Below are 19,297 nucleotides of genomic sequence, written 5' to 3'. Positions count from 1 at the left end.
GTCATGTGGACAGAGTTTTATTTCATTATACGTGTAAACAAGACCTTAGCATGTGGCATTAGGCACGACATGATCAGGGTTATGAGCTGTACATTGTACTTACCTAAAGTTTACTTAGACATCTTTTTTTAAACATTATGTACCTTAAAATAACAGCTTCAAAATCATGTTGATGGTACAGTGTCTTGTAACAGGGTGAATGGTGTCTCTGTCTCAGCCACTCCTTCACCCCATCACTTGTTTCTGCTCTATGTAACTTCAGTGGGAGGGTAGGATCACAGCGTTACACACAGTTCTCAACACATAACATTGTTATGACGTGATGAGTTTTGTTTGTAGTTAGCACCTACATTACTTCTAATTGTTACAGACCTGTGATTTGTGTTTACCAAAATGCTGCACCAATTAGCACAAAAGGCCAATTTCTACATAATGTTGCTTTAACTTTTAAATGGATATAATGTGGGTTTCTGGTCTGTATATACCCTTCTATGTCATTATTCCAGAATAGGTAATGCTACATATTACACCCTAGCACAGCGTTTACCATAATTACCGTAGAAAAAAGGAGTGAACAAGGCGCTGCCTCACTGCACAGCTTTCACTGGGCAGGTGTGAGTCTTTGCAGCTCAGCATCACAAGACAACTCTGTTGTGTTCCTTTAATAACATTGTGCATCAGTTTTTCCATTCAGAGCAGAACTGAATTTGGAGAATGTAACCAGCCAGGTTTCCTCAAACTGTGAGGGGTGAACATTTTGAGCTGCATTAACTTTCAGGCACTGAGCCAGTTTTATCTTTCCCCGCTGCAGAAACCAGCACCCATTGTCTCGTTCTGCAAAGTTGCATAGTCCTGATCTACCGGCTTGACCACGACAGGAAAGGTTACTTACATAAGCACAGATTGACTACAAGTGATTACACATTTGTTCTGGTTTTCATCTGCTGTTTACAGTTATATAATGTGTTTTGGCTCCTGCTGCTCTGTGTAGTCTGGGAAAATAACCCTGATGATGACATCAAGGTTATCTTCAGATCTTCAGGCTTTTACCAGAGAGGAATGTCTTAAAGATGCCATTGGTTGCTTTATGGGAAATGTAGGATCCATGTTTCTGAAGCTTGACCCATAGGAGGGAATAAGAGTTAGAATAACTAATATTAAATTGTTGAATTATCTTTTTTATTCTAAGCTATTTATTTTAAGTTAAGATTTATGTGTGAAACAGTGAAAAAAAAGACAACCATTAAGTTTTAAGTTTCACAAAAATGCTTTTATTTAGTTGCAAATCGTCAGTAACATGTGAATAAACCCAGTGTTCGTTCACACACATCTCTTTGTTCAAGTCGAGTTGGCTGTCGGCTTGCTTTAGCAGGAAACAGATCGGTCTGCACACACAAACATTTACTTTCACTGCAGTCGCAAGAAGAAATCCATGTTTGCACAGTCAGAATGCATATAAGGCACAACACGAGGTTTCCAGTATGGAAAATAAATGATCCTTCAAAACAGACAGTAAAGAGGTGGGTATGAATGTTTTAGTGCATCTTGATTAATCATATGTTTTCTTTACTTGAGCTTACTTAGTTTTTCCAAAAAAAATAGAAGAAGGAAACAGAATCCCACTTGATTAATCATCTACATGTATATCTTCTGGTTTTGCTGACGTCGTAAACAAGGCCTTATGTACATTGTACATTTTCTGCATACTTGTTGGCGATCTCTCTTCAAAGATAATGCAAACGACCCTAACATGACTGTTTGACAAGTAACATTTCTGGAAAAAAGAATCTCAATACCTCTTAATTCTTCCTTCACACACAGTCAGATTTCTGAACACAGTTTCTCTATTTTTCAATCAATCTTTAAAGGGTAACTCCACCAACTTTACGCATTTCAGTGTTTTTACAGGTCTTGAAAATTACTACTACATAGGTTAAAAAAAAAAGGTTGTGTAAAGTCTTTTGTGGCTCAACTGCCTCCAGTGATGTCACACAGTGGCTCAGGTGCATTGTGGGCAACAGGCGTTGAAAAAGCAGTCCACTGGTCTAACATTGCAGTCCTATAACACCGTTGGACTCATTATGGACGGTTTAAAAACAAATAATCAAAATCTTCCTTTTCAAAACATCGCGCCTACATTACCCACAATGCAACTTTTTTCACATAGTACTCCTCAGTACCTGTAAAGTTACCCTTTAAAGTTCACAAACAGTTGTTGTTAGCAGAGCTCGATCTTTGGACCACAGAGTAGTTGAGGTTCAATAATTATAAGAAATAAAGCTGACATCGGTCTCAGTAGAAGCTTCATCGGCTCAGTATCATGTTCTGTGTGGGTGACGGAGAGCCTCTGGCTGCGTTCTTGCGGGTGACAGTGGTACACCGGGTGAGGATCTCCTGGGCGCGTGGTCTGGGTGGCACTTTAGGTGTCCTGGGGCCCTTGTAGAGGTTGGGATCGGACACACTGGGCATCATTTTCCCCTCTTGACCACTTGTTGGGCTGAGGCGGTTGCTCGACGTCGGCTCAGGCGTACGGCTGAGGCGCAGCTGCTCCTCATTCATGGTGGCGCTCAGGTTGAAGGTGGAGCTCGCCGTGGAGGAACTGAGGTCGCTGCTGAAGCTGAAGTCGCTGCTGTCGCTCTCATAGGTTACCTCGCTGCCCTCTGTCGGGCTCCCGTCACGCTGGTCGTCGTCTCCGTCCATCTCCACCATGATTGTGGGCGGAGGGAGTTGCTGTGCAGTCGTAGGTGAGGTGGTAACGTTGGCAACGTAGGCTGTTGTTCTTGCTGCGGGCTGAGCGGGAGGCTGTTCAGACAGGATGTTGAGAGAGCGAGATTTCTGCTTGCTGTCTGGTTGCAGCGGGCGGGGTGAGGAAGACCTGGCAGGTGGAAGCACCAGCAGGTTGCCTTGTGAGCGGCTGAACTGCTGGGACTGCTGCTCCAGGTTCGGGGAGGGGGCGCGAAGATCTTGATGGTTGGTGGTCATGCGGATATGAGGGTAGTTGTAGGGCTGCAGGTACATGGTGGGGATGTAACCTGCTTTACCTTTGTATCTGTTGAAGACAGACAAGAATGTAATGTTGAGAAGCGGATTGATTTTAAAGCTCCAACATTGATAAACATCAGACACAGTGGCAGACTCAATAAATTTGAGGGACAGGGGTGATAAAAACAGAGGTGGCACCAGCTGTAGGTGGTGGTGCCCCAACCGCCTACAGCTGGTGCCCATTTTATTTTTCTTCTTTCACTTCTTATCCAAGAGGCTTCATGACTTCACTGCAGAACTGAGGTCTTGCTTGACTTGCTTGCAACAAAAGCAAGTCCAGCTGCCAACACGTAGCACAAGAACGAAAGAGAAATCAAGCGGATCCTTCCAGACTGATCCACGATTACATGTTTTTGTTTTACATCAAGGTACTGGCTCCTATTTTACAGGCTGCAGTGCTTCAGGGCTTTGTCTCTGAAGAATTGTAAAGCCAACCTGAGCACAAACACTGTCTGATAATCATTCTTGATGCTTACATCATCTATTCTGTCCTATTCATCATCAGCCATGCTGTCTCTCTGGCTTTTTCACAGTCACAGAGTCACGTTGTTTAAGAGTTTGTTTCCACAAATTAGTTGGTAAAACGACGCTGCTGACGTTAAAGTGGAAGGTGTTAAATACCTAATGAGCCACCAGCCGTTTTCAGATTTCTGCAGGAGCTCCACGGCTGCACCCATGGTTACGCTTATCTCATCATCTTTGGTGGCCTTGTAGCTCTTGACTGCAGTGTACAGCATTCCTGAGAGGGAAAGAAATGACTTCAGTACATGATGTCATAACATCTGGACTGACAGTAAGCGACGAAGGTAATGAGGTGTTGATTAAAAACTGTATCTATGCATGTACCTCTGTCAGGAGTCCCGTCTATGTCGTCTTCATCGTCAGAATCATCATCCTTCTCCAGGTAGGGGGCAGGGAACCAGGCCATCCGCTTGTCTTCATTCTCCACCAGCCACCACCCTGAGCAAACACAACCATGCATTTAACAGGTCTCAGGATACTTGAGGTATTTTAACAGGACAGGCGACGCCTAAGCTCGCTCACCTGCTTTGTCTTTGATGAGCACGTCCACTTTCTCGTCCATCGCCACTTTGAATGGTTTGTTCTTGGTGTCTTTGGTCTCGTACGCGGCCACGCATCTGTATGTCTCCGTGACAAACGGCTGGGTCACGTTGCCGCCGCCCTGTCCTGCAGCGGTCCCCATCTCTTCTTCTGACGGCATGATCATGATGCTGAAGAGGAGAGCAGCGAGGTAAGTACACTCATACATACAAAGCCTGTTATTCCCCCTTTTTTCACTGTCTACTCAGTTGTGTTTTAAAGGCTCCTGGTGCTTCAGCATTTAACATGATGAAATATTATATTTTTTCCAATTCTTTGCCAGTTTTCTTCCTTTTTTAATGCTAAGAACTAAAATAATCCGCTTCAACAAGGGTCTGTCTTACCCGTTCTTGGCGAACTCCGGCTGCAGGTCCTGGTCTTTAGGGTGGAAGAACTGGATGAGCGCTGCAGACTGAGTGACCTGCGGTTCGCAGTTCAGGAGTTCATTACAGTATTTCTGCAAGAACTTGAGGCGCACTAGTGACTTGGTGGGGCCCTTCCTCTGGCTGCTGCGCTTCATCTTTTTGTCTAAAAGCACATAGGCAGGACAAGTGAAGTGAGAATCCCATCAGCATGGAGCCATAAAACCACAGAGCTGCAACAACTAATCCATTGACGGATTAGTTGACAACTTATAAATTAATTGCTAAAGATTTTTTGATGATCAATTAATCGGGTTGAATAATCTTTAAGAAAAAAAAAATTCAGAATTCTCATATTAACATAATACAAACACATTTTTTTCCTGAATAAACAAGCTGTTCTCAGAGGAAAATAAGGTCCCCAGGACACTGTTCGAAGCTAGAAAGGTGGCAGGGTCCGCCAAATATAAACAAAGTAAAGCAGAATGAAACTGTGTTGTTCTTTAAGATTTGTTTACTCTGTTTATTCAGTCATGAAACCAAAGAGTTTGTTTATTTAGTTTGTTTAGGCATTAAAAACAGTCAATAAAGATATTTATTTCCTGATTAAAACCTTTCCCCCTAAAACCACATAGTGCACCTTTAATAAACCAAACAACTAATCAATTAATCGAGAAAATAATCGACAATGAAAACAGTCTAAATCACGCACACGTACCTTGAAATTTGGGTAAGACTCTGTCGGATTTTTTCAGCTTATTTGCTGGTGGGAAAGCTTTCTTCAGTTGCTTCTGTAATAAAGAAGCAACAGGACTTTTAGGTCGATTCAAAACCAACAAACCAACTGCACAGGCGCAGTACAGATTGTATTGTTATTTACTTACGTGGATGTTCTTGAAATCCTGAAAAGTTCTGTAAACCACAATATCATTCTGGTCCGACCAGAGCACGGAGGTCATGAACATCTGGAAGAGGAACATGCAGATGTTACCACACTGCAGAACAGCAGACTTTTTAACGAGTCACATCATCATCATCATGTGCGCTTACTTTGCTCTTCATCTTGTGCAGCACTCCGATCAGACGGACACTGAGGGGGTACCGCTGGGCCTCCATGACGGAACCGAGACTAGAATGAGTAGTTGGATGTTCCGGCTGTGAGCCTCTCGGTCTCTGCCCTGCGTTGGGAATGAAGCGGGGATGCTGTGCAGGTGCATTTGTACCCGCTCCTCCTTCCGGCGGTGGCAGGTGTGGCTGCGTGACTCACCGGAGTTGGAAATAATCCTCGTCATGCGCAGGAAAGTCCGCTGTTGTTAAAAAAAACTTGGCCGTGTTTGGCACCATGACTTAAATTATGAAGGTGATAATGCCCTCAAACAGGTTTTCTATGTTGGGTGTGGTGGAGCAGCACGTATATTCCCATCTTTCTTCAGAATAGCACTCACCTTCCCCCGCGGTGAAACTGATTGTCCTGATGTTGAGATGTGAGGTGACTTTGTGACGTCTCACGACATCACAGAGTCACACATTTGCGTAATTTAAGCCAAGATGGCTCAGGCGTGTGTGAACTGACCAATCAGAGGAGACTGGGTATTCAGGAGGGGAGCACTGAAGCACGTAAACCTATTCTAGTAGTAACAATAAATAAAATAATGAACCGAAAAATGAGCATAATATGTCTCCTTTTAAATGAAATGAAATCAAACTTCTGCACCTGCTGAGGTAAGTAAAGGAGGACGAAGTGAGGGACTATAACCCCAATTCTAAAAAAAAGTTGGGACACTGTTATTTGCAGCCCTACTCGCATCATAAAACGTCAGTTTAAGAGAGAAGAGACATTGTGCAGCCTATAATTGATAATACTTTTTGCTTTACATACAATCTAAAACAAGAGTTAAAGGTGCAATATGTAGGAATTTTAGCTTAAAACATTTTTAAATTCAAATTCAAATTCAAATTCAAAAAGTATGTTGTTTTGTCGAAGAAGTCTCTGAAGTCAGGACGGTAACCAGCTCCCGGCTTTATAACCCCCTCCTTCCACTGGTCCAAAGCTCTTGTGATCGTGGTATACACACTCACACACCCCGGGTGCACCGAGTTTCCGGACTCAAGTCAGCTCATAGGATCGCTAGCTGCACTGCTAACTGAGCTAACTAGCTAACGGCAGCTTCGGTGATCAGCAGTCGGCTGTTCCTCTGGTTATATGCTGCCCTCTATTTCTTTGGAGTAAGAATTTCATGATGACGGTGGCCAATTCTTACATATGGCACCTTTAATAGAGGGAAAATAAAGAGCGGTAGAATTAAATGAGGTCGACAAATGACTAGTATAATAATGATTATTGTACAAAAGTTGTTATTGATCGCTCATTGTGGATTAAATCATATTTCCATCTGTGAGAGTGTCTGATTCACTGGGGGTCAGGCTGCAATCAGTTTCTATTTCAGTCACTGCAGTAAAGAGCATCAGACGGTGAGCGCCGCCAGCATTGTGTTAAAGCCAGATAGGTTAGCTATTGTTTTTCACATTCTTTCCTTCTGTGATTTATAAGACTGCGTTTCCTCCTCTCGACAGCCAGGCTTTGTCAGCTGCAGCACGTACACCAAACATGATCGCTTGCTCTTTTTTCTTTCATATTCTCAGCCACTTAATGGGTTAATCGTTAACCTGCTGCAAAGAAAAGCAACTCCCAGAGTATTTGTTGTGAGTTTAGTGTGTTGGAAAAGGCCAAAAGACTACATTTGGTCTTCAAGCACCTAAAGAAAACTGTTTTAACACTAAAAACATTTGAACAGCAAAAACCCTGTTGGGGGAATTTGACCTGATAATAAAATAATGGAACATTTATTGTGAATTTACTCCTCCAGATAAATGTGGATCTGTGTGTACGCGCTTTGTGTGTGCATATAAGTTAGATAATAGGCGTCTAAACTTAATTTACAACGACAGAAACAGCAACAGCAAGTTTTTTTTACTCAACTGTGTATCTGTTTAGCTTTTATATATATTTTAAGTCGATTGTATTTTCTTATTGCATGTCTGTATTTCTGCTCTGACCCCAGGAAGGCGATAGCCACATCCACATGCCTCTAATGAGGATCCTTGAAAAAACATAAACTCATCAGCACCACAATGTCAGAGACAATCAAAAAAGTTGGCCAGATACTATGATTAGACCTTCAGAGATTTGAGCCAGGTAGAGACTCTCTGACATGATTTTGAAAGAGGACTTGATCCTTTGTTGTGGTCCACTGCTGACATCTAGTGCTGGCTGCTGTCATCTCTGTGGTCTGAACTCCTGCACAGGCCGCTCGACAAAACATTGATAGTCAAAACAAACAAACAAACAAACAAACAGTTCTGTTACATAAAGTCAATGTAAAGGGTCATGGGTCATATTAAGTGCAAAGTTTTTCAGAACTAGATGTGTGATTCGTTACAGGAGACAGAATCAAACATCCTGTCAGTGTGGAACTTCCCCTTGACTTTATATGTACTAGTTGAATAAATACAGAAGTATTATGTATAAGTCTGCATTCCTTAAATGTAATCAGACCACTAGATTATTTAAATTATTTACATACACACAGAGGCTGTACTTTTGTGAATTTTATGTACATCATCAAACACGCAGAACTGTTGTATTTGAAAAAGGGCCACTCATATCAGCACATTTTGCAATGAAGACTGTAATACCCTTTAAAAGGTCTCATATAGGCACTATCTTGTGCTCTGCTGCCGCCTCAAAATTAAAGTTTTATGTATCGATGTTCAGTGGCCTTATAGAGGCGATTATTTACAATGTGACAAACATTTAAGCTGTTTTGGTGTTCATTCAGATTTTAATTTTAGATTTGTTGTTTGTTTTTTTAATGTCATTTATGTTATACAATTCTGCTGATGTGAACACTTGGATAAAAAAAAAAGGTTTGGATTTCATTGGTGTCATTGATTAGAACACAATGGTGGTAAACGCTGGTCGGAGGGGCCCCTAGGAGGTTTTTCCTTGGGCTCCAGCAGACTCTATAATCGCCACTGTATTCCCTAATGTTTCTGTGTCTTTCAGATAAAGGCAAACATGCCCCCAAATTTAACATTATAATAACATTACATGCTGGGTTTATGAAAAAAGAACATCCAAGAATACACAACTGTGTATGAAATAGTTCACTCTTTATTTCTCCTCACACATCGCACTCATAACAGATTTATCATACATCATCTTCTTTAAACTTCTTAAATCAGGTGTATTCAGTCAAGACTTTCAATGACACACTCTCACATGCATTCTTGCATTGCACATTTTGTTTTCTTTTACATGATTATAAAAAAAAAAAAAAGCAAATTATTTTGAAGTCATTCGGACTGTTAACATCTTCAGTCTCCGTCCTTGGGTTAACATAAAAAAGGCTGTACATTATACAGTATTCCCACAGCCCATCACATCCACCTGTCATGCTGCAGCTGAAAGTCTATAAGCAACAAAGAGGCAGGCGGAGTACATGCGCTCTCTTTTACATCAACCCTTTCCAGAGAAACTTCAACAATCCGCAGGTGGTTGATCAAAAGTTCGAACATTTTTTGCACAATTTCTCTCAAACACAGAAATATACTTTCATGATTTTGTTCAAATAAAACTTTACTAACCTAATCATTTGTTGTTAAAAAAAAGGAAGCATTACAAACATTTAAAAGTGTAAGGCAGCAGGTTTTTCCTAAAGCATCAAAAGGAGGTTTTCTTCCTTCTACTTTAGACTCGTCTCCACAAAAGGTGCTTCTTCACGCAATATTTTCCACTGAGGACAGAACAGTAACACATTGTAGATAAGCAAGTCATGTGACGCTTTTCATGTCACGTCCGACTCTTGTGCCTTTGTTTTTAAGGTTAAGAGAACAAGGCAGTCAAATCGACACATTCAGCCACATTTAACTGCTTCTAAAGATGGAAATTATGCAGAAAGGAAAATCTAATCCACAGGCTGAATTGAAGATTAACATTCAAATCACTGCACAGCTTTCGCTGTGTTACATCACAACTTTTCCAGTCAGTCAAACTCCACGTGCCATTAAATCTCTATTCTTCTTGTCGACTGTTTGTGGATGCCTCTTATGTGATGTGAAACTGAAATCTTAGAGGAGACATATTATGCTTATTTTCAGGTTCCTAATTTTATTTTGCATTACTACTACAATAGTTTTACATGCTTTAGTGCTGAAAAAAAGTCAGTTCTCTCATTGTCCAGTTACAGCGCTGTATTCCCCCTCCATTTTAGCTCCTGTCTCTTTAAGGCCCCCTCCTGCATACCCAGTCTGCTCTGATTGGTCAGCTCACACATGCCTGAGCCAGCACTGCTAACAACAACAGAGCAGCTGTGCTAAATCAATTCTGACATGCCAAACTAGCCCTGAGGCATAAGTTACGCACATATGTGACATGGTGACGTAGTGTGATGTCACAAAGTGAAAGGCGGGACTACTGACGAGGCGTTCAGGAGCAGTGTTTTCTGTGGGAGAGAGGAGCTTGTGTTGGTGCAGACTTTGACCTTTTTAACTTTTAAGATCTTTTAAATGCATGACAACCTATATAAAACAAAAAACATAGCATAATAGGTCTCCTGTAACATTTTTGATGTTTGGAATGTGCTGTCACATATCTGAGCTTCAAACGCTGGTCATTGTTATTAAATAGATCTACTTTTTTCCTATGTATTTCCACTTAAGGTCAGTCTTGATTAAAAAAAATAAATAAATCACTCTGGCAGAGAAATAATCTGAAACTAAAATAAGTCAGGCGGTGTTAGAAACCCTACCTATTAGTGAGCTTTGGCTTGCATAGAGAAAATTAGGTGTGAAGCCATTTTCAGACTTTTTGTTGAGACAGCCGTGTTTAGAGGAAAATTAGGTTATTAATGACATGTTCAGATATTAACATCTCTGTAATCCAAACTCAGCCAATTCCTACGATCAGCTGTTGGTTTTCAGTTATTAAATACACATTGCCCAAACATGCCATCCCTGAGCGACAGACCATAACTTACAAGGCCCTGCGTACAAAGTAGATCACTACTCATCACTGCTTCTCTTTTGGCGGTAACCATCATACTCTTAAGCACTCGTGGACGTCAGAGTGATGTGACAAAGATATTTTCTATTTAAATTAAGAGAATTAAGTGTTACCGAACAAAACTCTTTTCACAACCTTCTTTCGCAAATCTTAACTGAATGGCAAGTATGTTTAGTGTCTCCACTGCTGGAAAAACGTACTTTGATGTCCAACTATAGGGAAACAGATCCTATGAGAGCACCAAGTAATCAGGAAGCAAAAAATTTAAATAAAAACAGACCAAAAAGGACAAAATATAATGTAAAAAAAAAAGAAATCCGAGGCTAACATCAGCTCTACAGTAACTGTAAGAACTGTCTGTCTGTCACTGATCCTTACAACTCTTCTCTCTCTGAGCCTTCCTTCTTTCAGTCCACCAGAAGAGTGTCCGACCACATGTTGATTTCCCTGCAGCGAGGAAAACGGGTCAGCTCCAGTCTTGGCACTAAAGGGCTCTCTGTCGTTCTCGTCCAATTTAACCGCAGGGCAGTATGGACTGTCCCCTCCTTGACTCAACTCGGGCGTGCTTTTGTCACCGAAATTCATAAATAGGCATACTGTGCTCTCGAACGTGGTTTAGGTTTAGAGACTGATACCTGCAAGTGTAAAGACAAATCAGCATTAGATGCTTTTGAAACAACTTTTTTTAACCATCACAGAATATGGTCTGTAATGCTGGTGGTTACCATTCTGAGCTCCTGTGGTAATAGTACCCCTCGATAGTGGCTGTCGACTTCTGGAAGCAGATGTAATAGAAGCCAGCAAAGGAGGCGCCGCTGATGTCTTTGATAGTGTGGTCTGGAACTAGAAACTGTTCCTGAGAGTGCACGGAGAAAAAAAAAAAGAGTAGACATTAGAGGCTAAAGCTGACACGAGGAGAAAGAGATGAGAGAAAGATTATGTACTCACCTTCCACCTCATGAAGACATAATCGCTGTTGTCCAGCGCTTCATAGTCAAAGTCGTCCGAGTTGAAGCTTTTGGCATATTTGTAAAAAGGCTTAAACTTGCCCTGGAAAGAGGTCATCAAATACTGGTCAGAGAATAAGAAACAACTGGGATGCAAAGTCAAATTTGCCTAATTAAAGGTATGCCATGTAATCATCATGAAACAAAGATATGTCCGTTGTTCCTTGATATAAACCTAAGTTTAACAGTTGCCACGGTCTTCCCTCACAAGACAATAAGTGCTGCTCTTGCTCACTTGAGCTATTGTTAATCAAGGGGTAGTCAATCAAAATTAATAAGACTTAAGGACAAAGTGTTGGTGAACTGTTTAGACAAAGAGCTGCAGGCCACGAGCGGTTACTGAGGTTTGGTGGAACTTAAACTTAAACCGACATGTCTCATCAAAGTAGGCAATACCTAGTGTTTCTTTGCCATCAAATGGAAAGCTCCTCATAAACTGTATGACAATTTGACAGAAGCCCAGCCACTGAAAACATCTGTATACTAAACACTCAACCAATGGATGCACAAATAATGCTGCATCATATTACTTCAACAGAAAAAATACAAATCAAATAGGACCTACCCAGTGCTTTCTGTCCACATCTTCATCTGCGTCCCACTTCCTGGTTAAAAAGGGCCTTTTTCGACTGATAATTTCACCAGCAAAGAACGTAGTGAGAGTGGGATACTCCTGGAGAGAAAAAGTGGATACATGAGAAGCAGTTCAACACGATTTAGATTTCAAGAACTTCCTGTCAGATCCTTTAAGTCTTTTACTCTAGTACTTTTCATATAGGTGACTTTCACTTTTACCAAAGTAATATTTTAACATGATATCTTCTACTCATGCATGACTTCTTTGGTACTTTTAACAACACTGTAAATAATAAAATGTGAGCAAATATTTGTTTGTTCCAGACATGCGACTCAAGTCAATTAGTCCAAGTTTCAAACAAGTAGTTTTTTCCTGGGCTTGTCAAGTCTTACCTGCAGTCTCCGGTCTTTGTAAACAGAAATGACAAGGCATTAGTACCTGTCTTACAATGATACTATTGACCAATTTGTCCAACCTGTTCAATAATTATGATGATTAATTGAATTTGTTTATTGATATTCAGTGAAATAAATTCAACCAAATAAATAAAAGCTTGTTTAATTTATTCTCAATGAGAAACATTGCCTCCACATCATGTTTAAAGAGTGAAATACTGACAGCTTGACTGCAAAAAACTAAATTGAAAACAAGTCATTCAAGTCATCGTGTCTCAAGCCAAGTCTCAAGACATTTGTTTCCCATCAAGTCAAGTTGCAAGTCATCAGAACAGTGACTTGACTCGACATTAGTCCACAGCTCTGGTTTGATCTCTAGGCTTAATTTTCTCATAAACAATTTGTAAGTTTTAACACGACTTCTTGCTTCTATAGAGATGCAAACACAACCCGACTGCTCATCTTTCACTCCGCTCTGCCACAGCCAAGGGTCACTTCGGGAACCTGCTGACCTTTTCACTTCCATATGTTGCGTAATGAAACGGGTATACAGTTGACACACTTAAGCTAAGGACTACAGTCTAGACCTGGCCTCACATTTGTCGACCTCCTATCTTAGTCACACTTTAGCCTGTATCAGGCAAGTGGAGACCAGTTTGAGCTCAGTCACTGGCAGAATAAAGGTCAGTATCACTATTTTCTGACCTAGTTTCAAAGCTTACCTCAGTCAGGCCTTTGATCTTCAGGTAACCACACAAATATGAGTCCTCCACGGTCACATGCTGCCCAAGACAAACAGATTCAGGGAACAGTTAATTATGTCTGAAATCAGAGGAGCAAACATGATTCTCTTTATTCTTATATTGTAAAAAAAACATGCAGGAGAGCTGGTGTGAACAAAGACAACCCTCACAAAGTGGGCACACATGCAGACAGTATATTGACAGTTGGCATGTCTGCTGATGTTGCTATCAAAATCAACGTTAGCACATTAATTCCACTTATTTAGGTAGCTAGGTGCCAAAATGCTAACATGTTTGGGTAGTATGTGTGCAGCAAAACAGCTGACAAAAATGTTAACTGCTGAAATTAAGTCCAAATTCAAAACAGTAGAAAGAGTCACCTGGGCTGGCTAAAATTAGGTCAGCGTGTTATGACCAATGTGAATGACAACCAGCATTAAAAAACCCGAGCTAACGTCAGATAAGTTAGCAAGTTAGCAACAGCGGTTAAATATGCTGCTGTAACCAATAACACAGTGACAGAAGCACATTACCTGCAAAACAACCTCAACGTCGTAGGAGTTGCCTTTGCTCTTCTGGTAGCCCCGAAACTGTGAGCCGCTGTACAGTAGCGAGGTGGTCACCCCGGGCTGGTGTGTGTTGATCGGGGCTGGGGGAACAAGAGAGGCCGAGGATGGGCAGGCCGAGCCGGTGGTACTGCAGCACTCTGCTCGGACAGGCATGATGAGCGCTAAAGTGTCTCCGTCAGCAACCGTCATGAACGTCCTGACTGAGCACAACACAGCCGGAGAGAGGAAGGTGACTGACAGAGGAAGAGTCTGTCCGCCGGCTGCACGAAACCCCCGAGCTCCAAAACTTTGCCCAATTCAGCAAGCTAGTCCATGGAGCTGCCGAGGAGGAGGGGAAACCGTGACGTCACAGTCCAGAATCCAGCTTCCAGGAATTTCATTGGCTGGGAACAGCTGCTCGGCTCGAGGAAGAGTCTCATTGGATGATGTCAACAAATGCATTCTGGGAGTTGTGTTCATTTCTTCACCTTTATTTGATATAGAACTTTTTTAATAATATATGTGTATAATACATCAGGTTTAGGCCCACAATGCGAAATGATATTTTAATATGTATAAAAAATGCAAAAACAATAACAAGCCAAAATAAAATACAGAAAAAAAGTTGTCCCATCAAATACATTTAACGCATAAATAATGTTTAGTATTTTCCTTGTTTTCTTTTTCATACACTTTGTTATTTGTAATTTAGTGATAGTTCCCACAAGAAAAAATACAATAAGTCAAGGCAAGGCAAGGCAAGTTTATTTGTATAGCACAATTCAGACACAAGGCAACTCAAAGTGCTTTACAGGCGCATACAATTACAGTAAAAGCATTTAAAATACATTAAAACAAAACATTAAAACAAGTTAAGAAATAGACATTAAAACAAAACATTAAAACAAGTTAAGAAATAGGAAAGTAGGCTAAAATAGAATAGATTTCCTACGCCAGCTTCCTGGTTTTTTGCTGGATTTACCTCCCATTGTTCTACTTGTCACTCGTCCCAGTGCACTTTATATTTATCCCTAAGACCCGGTCGTCACCGTGAATTCAGTTTGTTTACGCTACAAATTCTGAAAATAAGGGTTGTGTCTTAACACACATGAATACCGTGTGAATAAATCAACAAAGCTATTTGGCCTGTTTTGTTAAACAGTTCATCTGGTTTCCCTTCCACTATGATTCCAAAAGTCATATCATTTCTGGTGAAAGGGGACAGAGAAGAGACTTTGTTGGGTTAAAGCCAATCCCATATTACAATCAAACTTTTGTCTAAGGAGTTCTCCTCAAGATAACAAAGCTTGCTTCCTCATGATAATGGGTTAATTTTCTAGCCATCTCAAGCGAACAGAAGGCTGTTTTTCTTGAACTTACAAGGAAACAACCTTTTTTTCTCATAACAGGTTGATTATCTCGCTGTCTCAAGTCCTGCATGAATGAGGGGTGTACACCATACAGATGTCTTTGGTTGGCTGAGGAACAAGAGAAGACAGCAAAACAGTATCATGATTATTAAAAAGTCAAAATAGATATACGTGCGCACAGTGAAAGTTGTTACAGTTGTCCAGTCAGGTTGTGAAAATGTCCGGTACCAATTTTTTTTAACCAAACACATGAAGTACATAACATTTTCGGGGAAATGTTTTACAGATGATGCTACAGCAACTCATCCAGCTGCTCCCTCAAATGGTCCACATATCTGTGGATGTCTGAGATGCGCATGCGGTTCTGCTTAAGTTCTTTGTCTTGAATCTGAAATAATCCATAAAGAAAAAAAAACAAAGAACAAGAAAGTGAGATACAGTGAAAGGTCAGCGATAAAAAATAAATAAAAATAAACTGAATGTTAGTTTATCATATGATTTTAGCTCTCTACCCCTTTAATGAGGGCCACTTTCCAGGCATCGACACGTTTAACCAACTGAGTCTGTCGGTCATTGATTACCAGCAGGTGGTTATCATGGCCGACAGCCACTGCGTCCATCACTTTGTCTCTGTCTGTAAACAGCTGCACAGAGAAAACACAGGTGTGAAGGGATGAGAACGCTGTCACTGGTAATGAACCTCATCTCATGTGGTCCACTCAGGTTCATCTGCGTCATCAGCATTCGTGTTAGACTGCTATTATAAAAGAACACCTGACATTCAGGCCATTAAAAGTCGTGGCTGTAATGTAACACTGAACCCTGACACTCACATTTTTCATAGGGCTATAATAGTGCCAGTAACTTAATCCTATATTTTGGATAGCCAGTTTGGTCTAAAAGAGATAACACTCACCCTTTTAACATCATCCGTCATGTCCTCCTCCGGGGCGTCCTTGGCCACACTCTCCAGAGTTGCTAAAGCAATCTCCTGCACTTTCTCATGATAATTATCCTCCAGATCTCGACATTGCGCAAATGTATGAATGAGTCATGGAAAGACTTTCAACATTAGATTCATTGCTTTTTTGCCCATAAACCCAGTGTGTGTGTGTGCCACTGTGTATGACTCAAACACTGACATGAAAAGAAGACTGGATTACTGACCACACAATGCGAGCCACTGCCCTGGGACCCAGATTTGATTAAACTAAAATTGGTTTGGGAGAAAGTTGCTTCCCCAGATGAGGAAGTATGAGACATAGTATCTCAGTAGAGGACAAGACCCTGACAACAGTAATGAACCAGCGTTTCTGGAAATTTTTAAAAGCCTTTAAGCCTTGGACAGTGAAGAAAAGGATATATCCCCTGAGCAGTTTCACTGAAGTTGCCAACCATGTCTGAGATGTTGATGTCAAACTTTTTGATGATATCCTGAAAGAAACAGGAGACTTCATTGTGAGGCGCAGCAGAGAGGCACATTATCTTCAACATGTGGTTGTAAAATAAATGATTTCATATGTTATCTGTGCAGCATAATTTAAATCACTCAGTCTTAAAGGGTAACTCCACTACTTTTACATATTACAGTATGTTTACAGGTCTTAACACTGTAATCTTCAAAGAATAAACCACATTTGGACACACTTACCTCCAGCTGGCTGACCAGCTGAACCTCCAGCGCCATGAGGCTGTTACAGAGCTGCTTGATTTCATCATTGCAGTGGTTGATCTTGACCCTCAGTTGGTCTGGGTCTGATAACTGCTGCAACTCCACTATCCTCTAAAATGGTATGAACACAGAGATGTCTTTATATGTGTGTCGAGCACAACTTGGCACAGGTCTGTTTAAAACATTATGGTCCATACATCTCACCTCTTTGTGTTGCTGCTCAAACTTTGCCAATACCTGCGATGCTTTCTGCTGGTAGTCTGTCACAGCTCCAGTCTGACTGCTGAAGAAGGAGCTCACCTCTGTCTCTCTCCACTTATGTTCAGCCAAGCCTATTTCGAATAACTGCACACACAACTCCACCATTTGGTGCTCAAATGTAAGTGTAGGGTTAAGGAGTTCAAGCTCTGATTTCTCCATATTATATGTCATTAGAAAAACCCATGCATGGATTAGAAAGCAAAGGCAACAAAGGATATGTTTGAAGCAGAGAAGCCACTCCTGGGACGCAGTGGAGCGTCTCTGCCTCGGGATCATCTTTGAACATGCTCTTAAACAAATAAGACCCATTAAGGTACTCCACAAAGGCATCCTGCAGGGAAGAAGAACTGAGCTTACACACAGTTTGTGTACAGATGTGGAAAATAACTGCATCGGCAGATTACCATGTGCAATTCGACTTCAGCTTTCTGGCTTTGCTCAGTCTCTTCAGCCTGTTGTGCCTGCAGCTCCTCATGTCTCATTTCCTCCAGAACATAATGGTATTTGATAGATGCTTCAGTTTTCTACATACATACATGTGTGATTTAGTTATACAGTATCAACATGGCAACGAAACAAAAGGAGAGGAAGAAAACTTTATACTTACTGTCTTCTGGTCAAGTAGTCTGTAGTCTAGGCATGTTAAATTTGGAAAGTAGGCTGCGATGAAAAATCTGTAATCTTCATCCTTAGACGCAGGATTTCCACGAAGGTTTAGGGTGAACAGGTTCTTAAACTTCCTGAGATAGAGCACCTTTGAAATATGTTCAATTTGTATTAGGTTACAGTAGTATGTCAGATATAATATGTGAAAGATTTAGGCAAAAAACTTTTGTTACGTTGTCCAACAGTCCAAGGCGGTTATTTGCAAAGCAGAAATGAGTGAGTTTCTCAAGTGCGTCCATGTTTTCAATGACAGAAATTTGGTTGCTGGTCAAATTCAGCACTTCAAGCTTCCGCAGAGACCCCAGACCCTCAATTTTCTCTATGCTGTTGAATGACAGATCTGAAAGACACATTCAGAATCACCAGGCTGATATTTTCAGACTGCTTCTACATCTTGGCCAATACCTACACAATAAATACAAAGCTTCATCTTACTGAGCCATGTCAGATTAACCAGACGGTCCAGGCCCTCAATCTTCTCTATGAGGTTGTTGTTCAATTCAAGTTTGGCCAGGGACGTGAATTCCCACAAGTGGTCGATCTTCAGGATGTCTGCAAACAAACAACCTCTCACATACCTGAACCCAATACACATTCAGACTCTGATTTATAGTTTGTCATTTTTTTATTTCTCACTTCTGTATTCAAGACGTAGTTTAAGGATTTCAGAGAAGTGGATTCCCTCTGCCTTTGCAATACGCCCAGCCTGATCCTGAGAAAGCTGCTCCAACGCTGCCTCCTCCACAATCTCCTCATCCATCAAAATAGGCTCAGGTTTATCCCAACGCCCAATCATCCTGCTGTTAGTGAGGGTGGAGGCACGTTGGACTTATTTGCACTTATATTGCACTTATAATGCACCTTTAAAGATGATACCAAACAGAGAAAAGGAAAAAAATATGGTGTAGGATCATAGTGGCTACCATCATCATTATCTTGCTAAAATGAATGAACTATTGAGTTTATCAGACATAAGCCACCGTTAACTACCCAGCAACGACAACCGTAAAATGTTGCTATTGTCTTTTACAAATGCAAAGTAATTGAAAAACCAGACAAGCTTTAATACCAAGATGAAGTCAGGTTCTTACCTCTCTCTGTGTTGTTGACACCGTTACATAGCAACTAGCTGACACTGCGCTGCGTTCAGGTACGTCCAAATCATTCTGTTAAAATAAACGTTAAACATCAAAATGTACTTGCTCGACCTATTAATAAATGCAATAACAACACAAAAAAGATTTTGGTAAGCTTTGGTGGTGATAGGATTTTGCGAAAAGTAATTTTATTTTTGGTTAAACAATTAATTTTAAAAAAAATACAGCGTAGGATATATCCAGTCAAAAGTTATGTTTAATTCTATATTTCAGAAAATTAATGACGTACTTCATTTTTTTTTATCGTTGCTTGTGTATTTAAGTGCTCCTGGTGGTAACCTAAATAACATTGAGGCGCCCTATCATGTAAATACATGTTTAAATGTATAAAA

General features: G+C 40.9%; 3 protein-coding genes across 5 annotated transcripts; all 3 read right to left on the bottom strand.

The window, feature by feature from the left end:
• Positions 1 to 1,274: 1,274 nt before the first annotated feature.
• On the bottom strand, positions 1,275 to 6,199 carry noxo1a (NADPH oxidase organizer 1a). Its single transcript, XM_084370860.1, has 8 exons — positions 5,556 to 6,199; positions 5,390 to 5,470; positions 5,224 to 5,296; positions 4,488 to 4,671; positions 4,087 to 4,274; positions 3,889 to 4,002; positions 3,664 to 3,781; positions 1,275 to 3,049 (listed from the first exon to the last, which is right to left on the bottom strand). Exons 1-8 carry the CDS (start codon positions 5,619 to 5,621, stop codon positions 2,305 to 2,307), a joined length of 1,569 nt encoding a protein of 522 aa, XP_084226986.1. The 5' UTR covers positions 5,622 to 6,199; the 3' UTR covers positions 1,275 to 2,304.
• Positions 6,200 to 8,661: 2,462 nt separating this feature from the next.
• On the bottom strand, positions 8,662 to 14,216 carry gid4 (GID complex subunit 4 homolog). Its single transcript, XM_084371643.1, has 6 exons — positions 13,825 to 14,216; positions 13,271 to 13,330; positions 12,142 to 12,249; positions 11,518 to 11,619; positions 11,295 to 11,425; positions 8,662 to 11,204 (listed from the first exon to the last, which is right to left on the bottom strand). The coding sequence occupies exons 1-6, from the start codon at positions 14,047 to 14,049 to the stop codon at positions 11,141 to 11,143; spliced, it is 690 nt and encodes a 229-aa protein (XP_084227769.1). The 5' UTR covers positions 14,050 to 14,216; the 3' UTR covers positions 8,662 to 11,140.
• A 366-nt stretch (positions 14,217 to 14,582) lies between these two features.
• drc3 (dynein regulatory complex subunit 3) lies at positions 14,583 to 18,974 on the bottom strand. Of its 3 annotated transcripts, none has more exons than XM_084371124.1 (13): positions 18,900 to 18,974; positions 18,445 to 18,669; positions 18,244 to 18,360; positions 17,982 to 18,148; positions 17,750 to 17,896; positions 17,547 to 17,666; positions 17,363 to 17,473; positions 17,086 to 17,262; positions 16,861 to 16,992; positions 16,573 to 16,643; positions 16,126 to 16,249; positions 15,722 to 15,853; positions 14,583 to 15,597 (listed from the first exon to the last, which is right to left on the bottom strand). In XM_084371124.1, the coding sequence occupies exons 2-13, from the start codon at positions 18,602 to 18,604 to the stop codon at positions 15,502 to 15,504; spliced, it is 1,554 nt and encodes a 517-aa protein (XP_084227250.1). In that variant the 5' UTR covers positions 18,605 to 18,669; positions 18,900 to 18,974; the 3' UTR covers positions 14,583 to 15,501. The 3 variants fall into 3 exon arrangements, with proteins under 3 accessions (XP_084227250.1, XP_084227251.1, XP_084227249.1); XM_084371125.1 differs by lacking the exon at positions 18,900 to 18,974 and adding an exon at positions 18,878 to 18,892; XM_084371123.1 differs by lacking the exon at positions 18,900 to 18,974 and having other exon boundaries at positions 18,445 to 18,869.
• Positions 18,975 to 19,297: the final 323 nt, after the last annotated feature.

The sequence above is a fragment of the Pagrus pagrus genome (assembly GCF_965226575.1).
Source record: "Pagrus pagrus genome assembly, chromosome: 13".
In the NCBI taxonomy this organism is placed as follows: Eukaryota; Metazoa; Chordata; class Actinopteri; order Spariformes; family Sparidae; genus Pagrus; species Pagrus pagrus.
The sequence above is the reverse complement of the archived record's forward strand: the minus strand, read 5'-3'. Positions and strand labels throughout refer to the sequence as shown.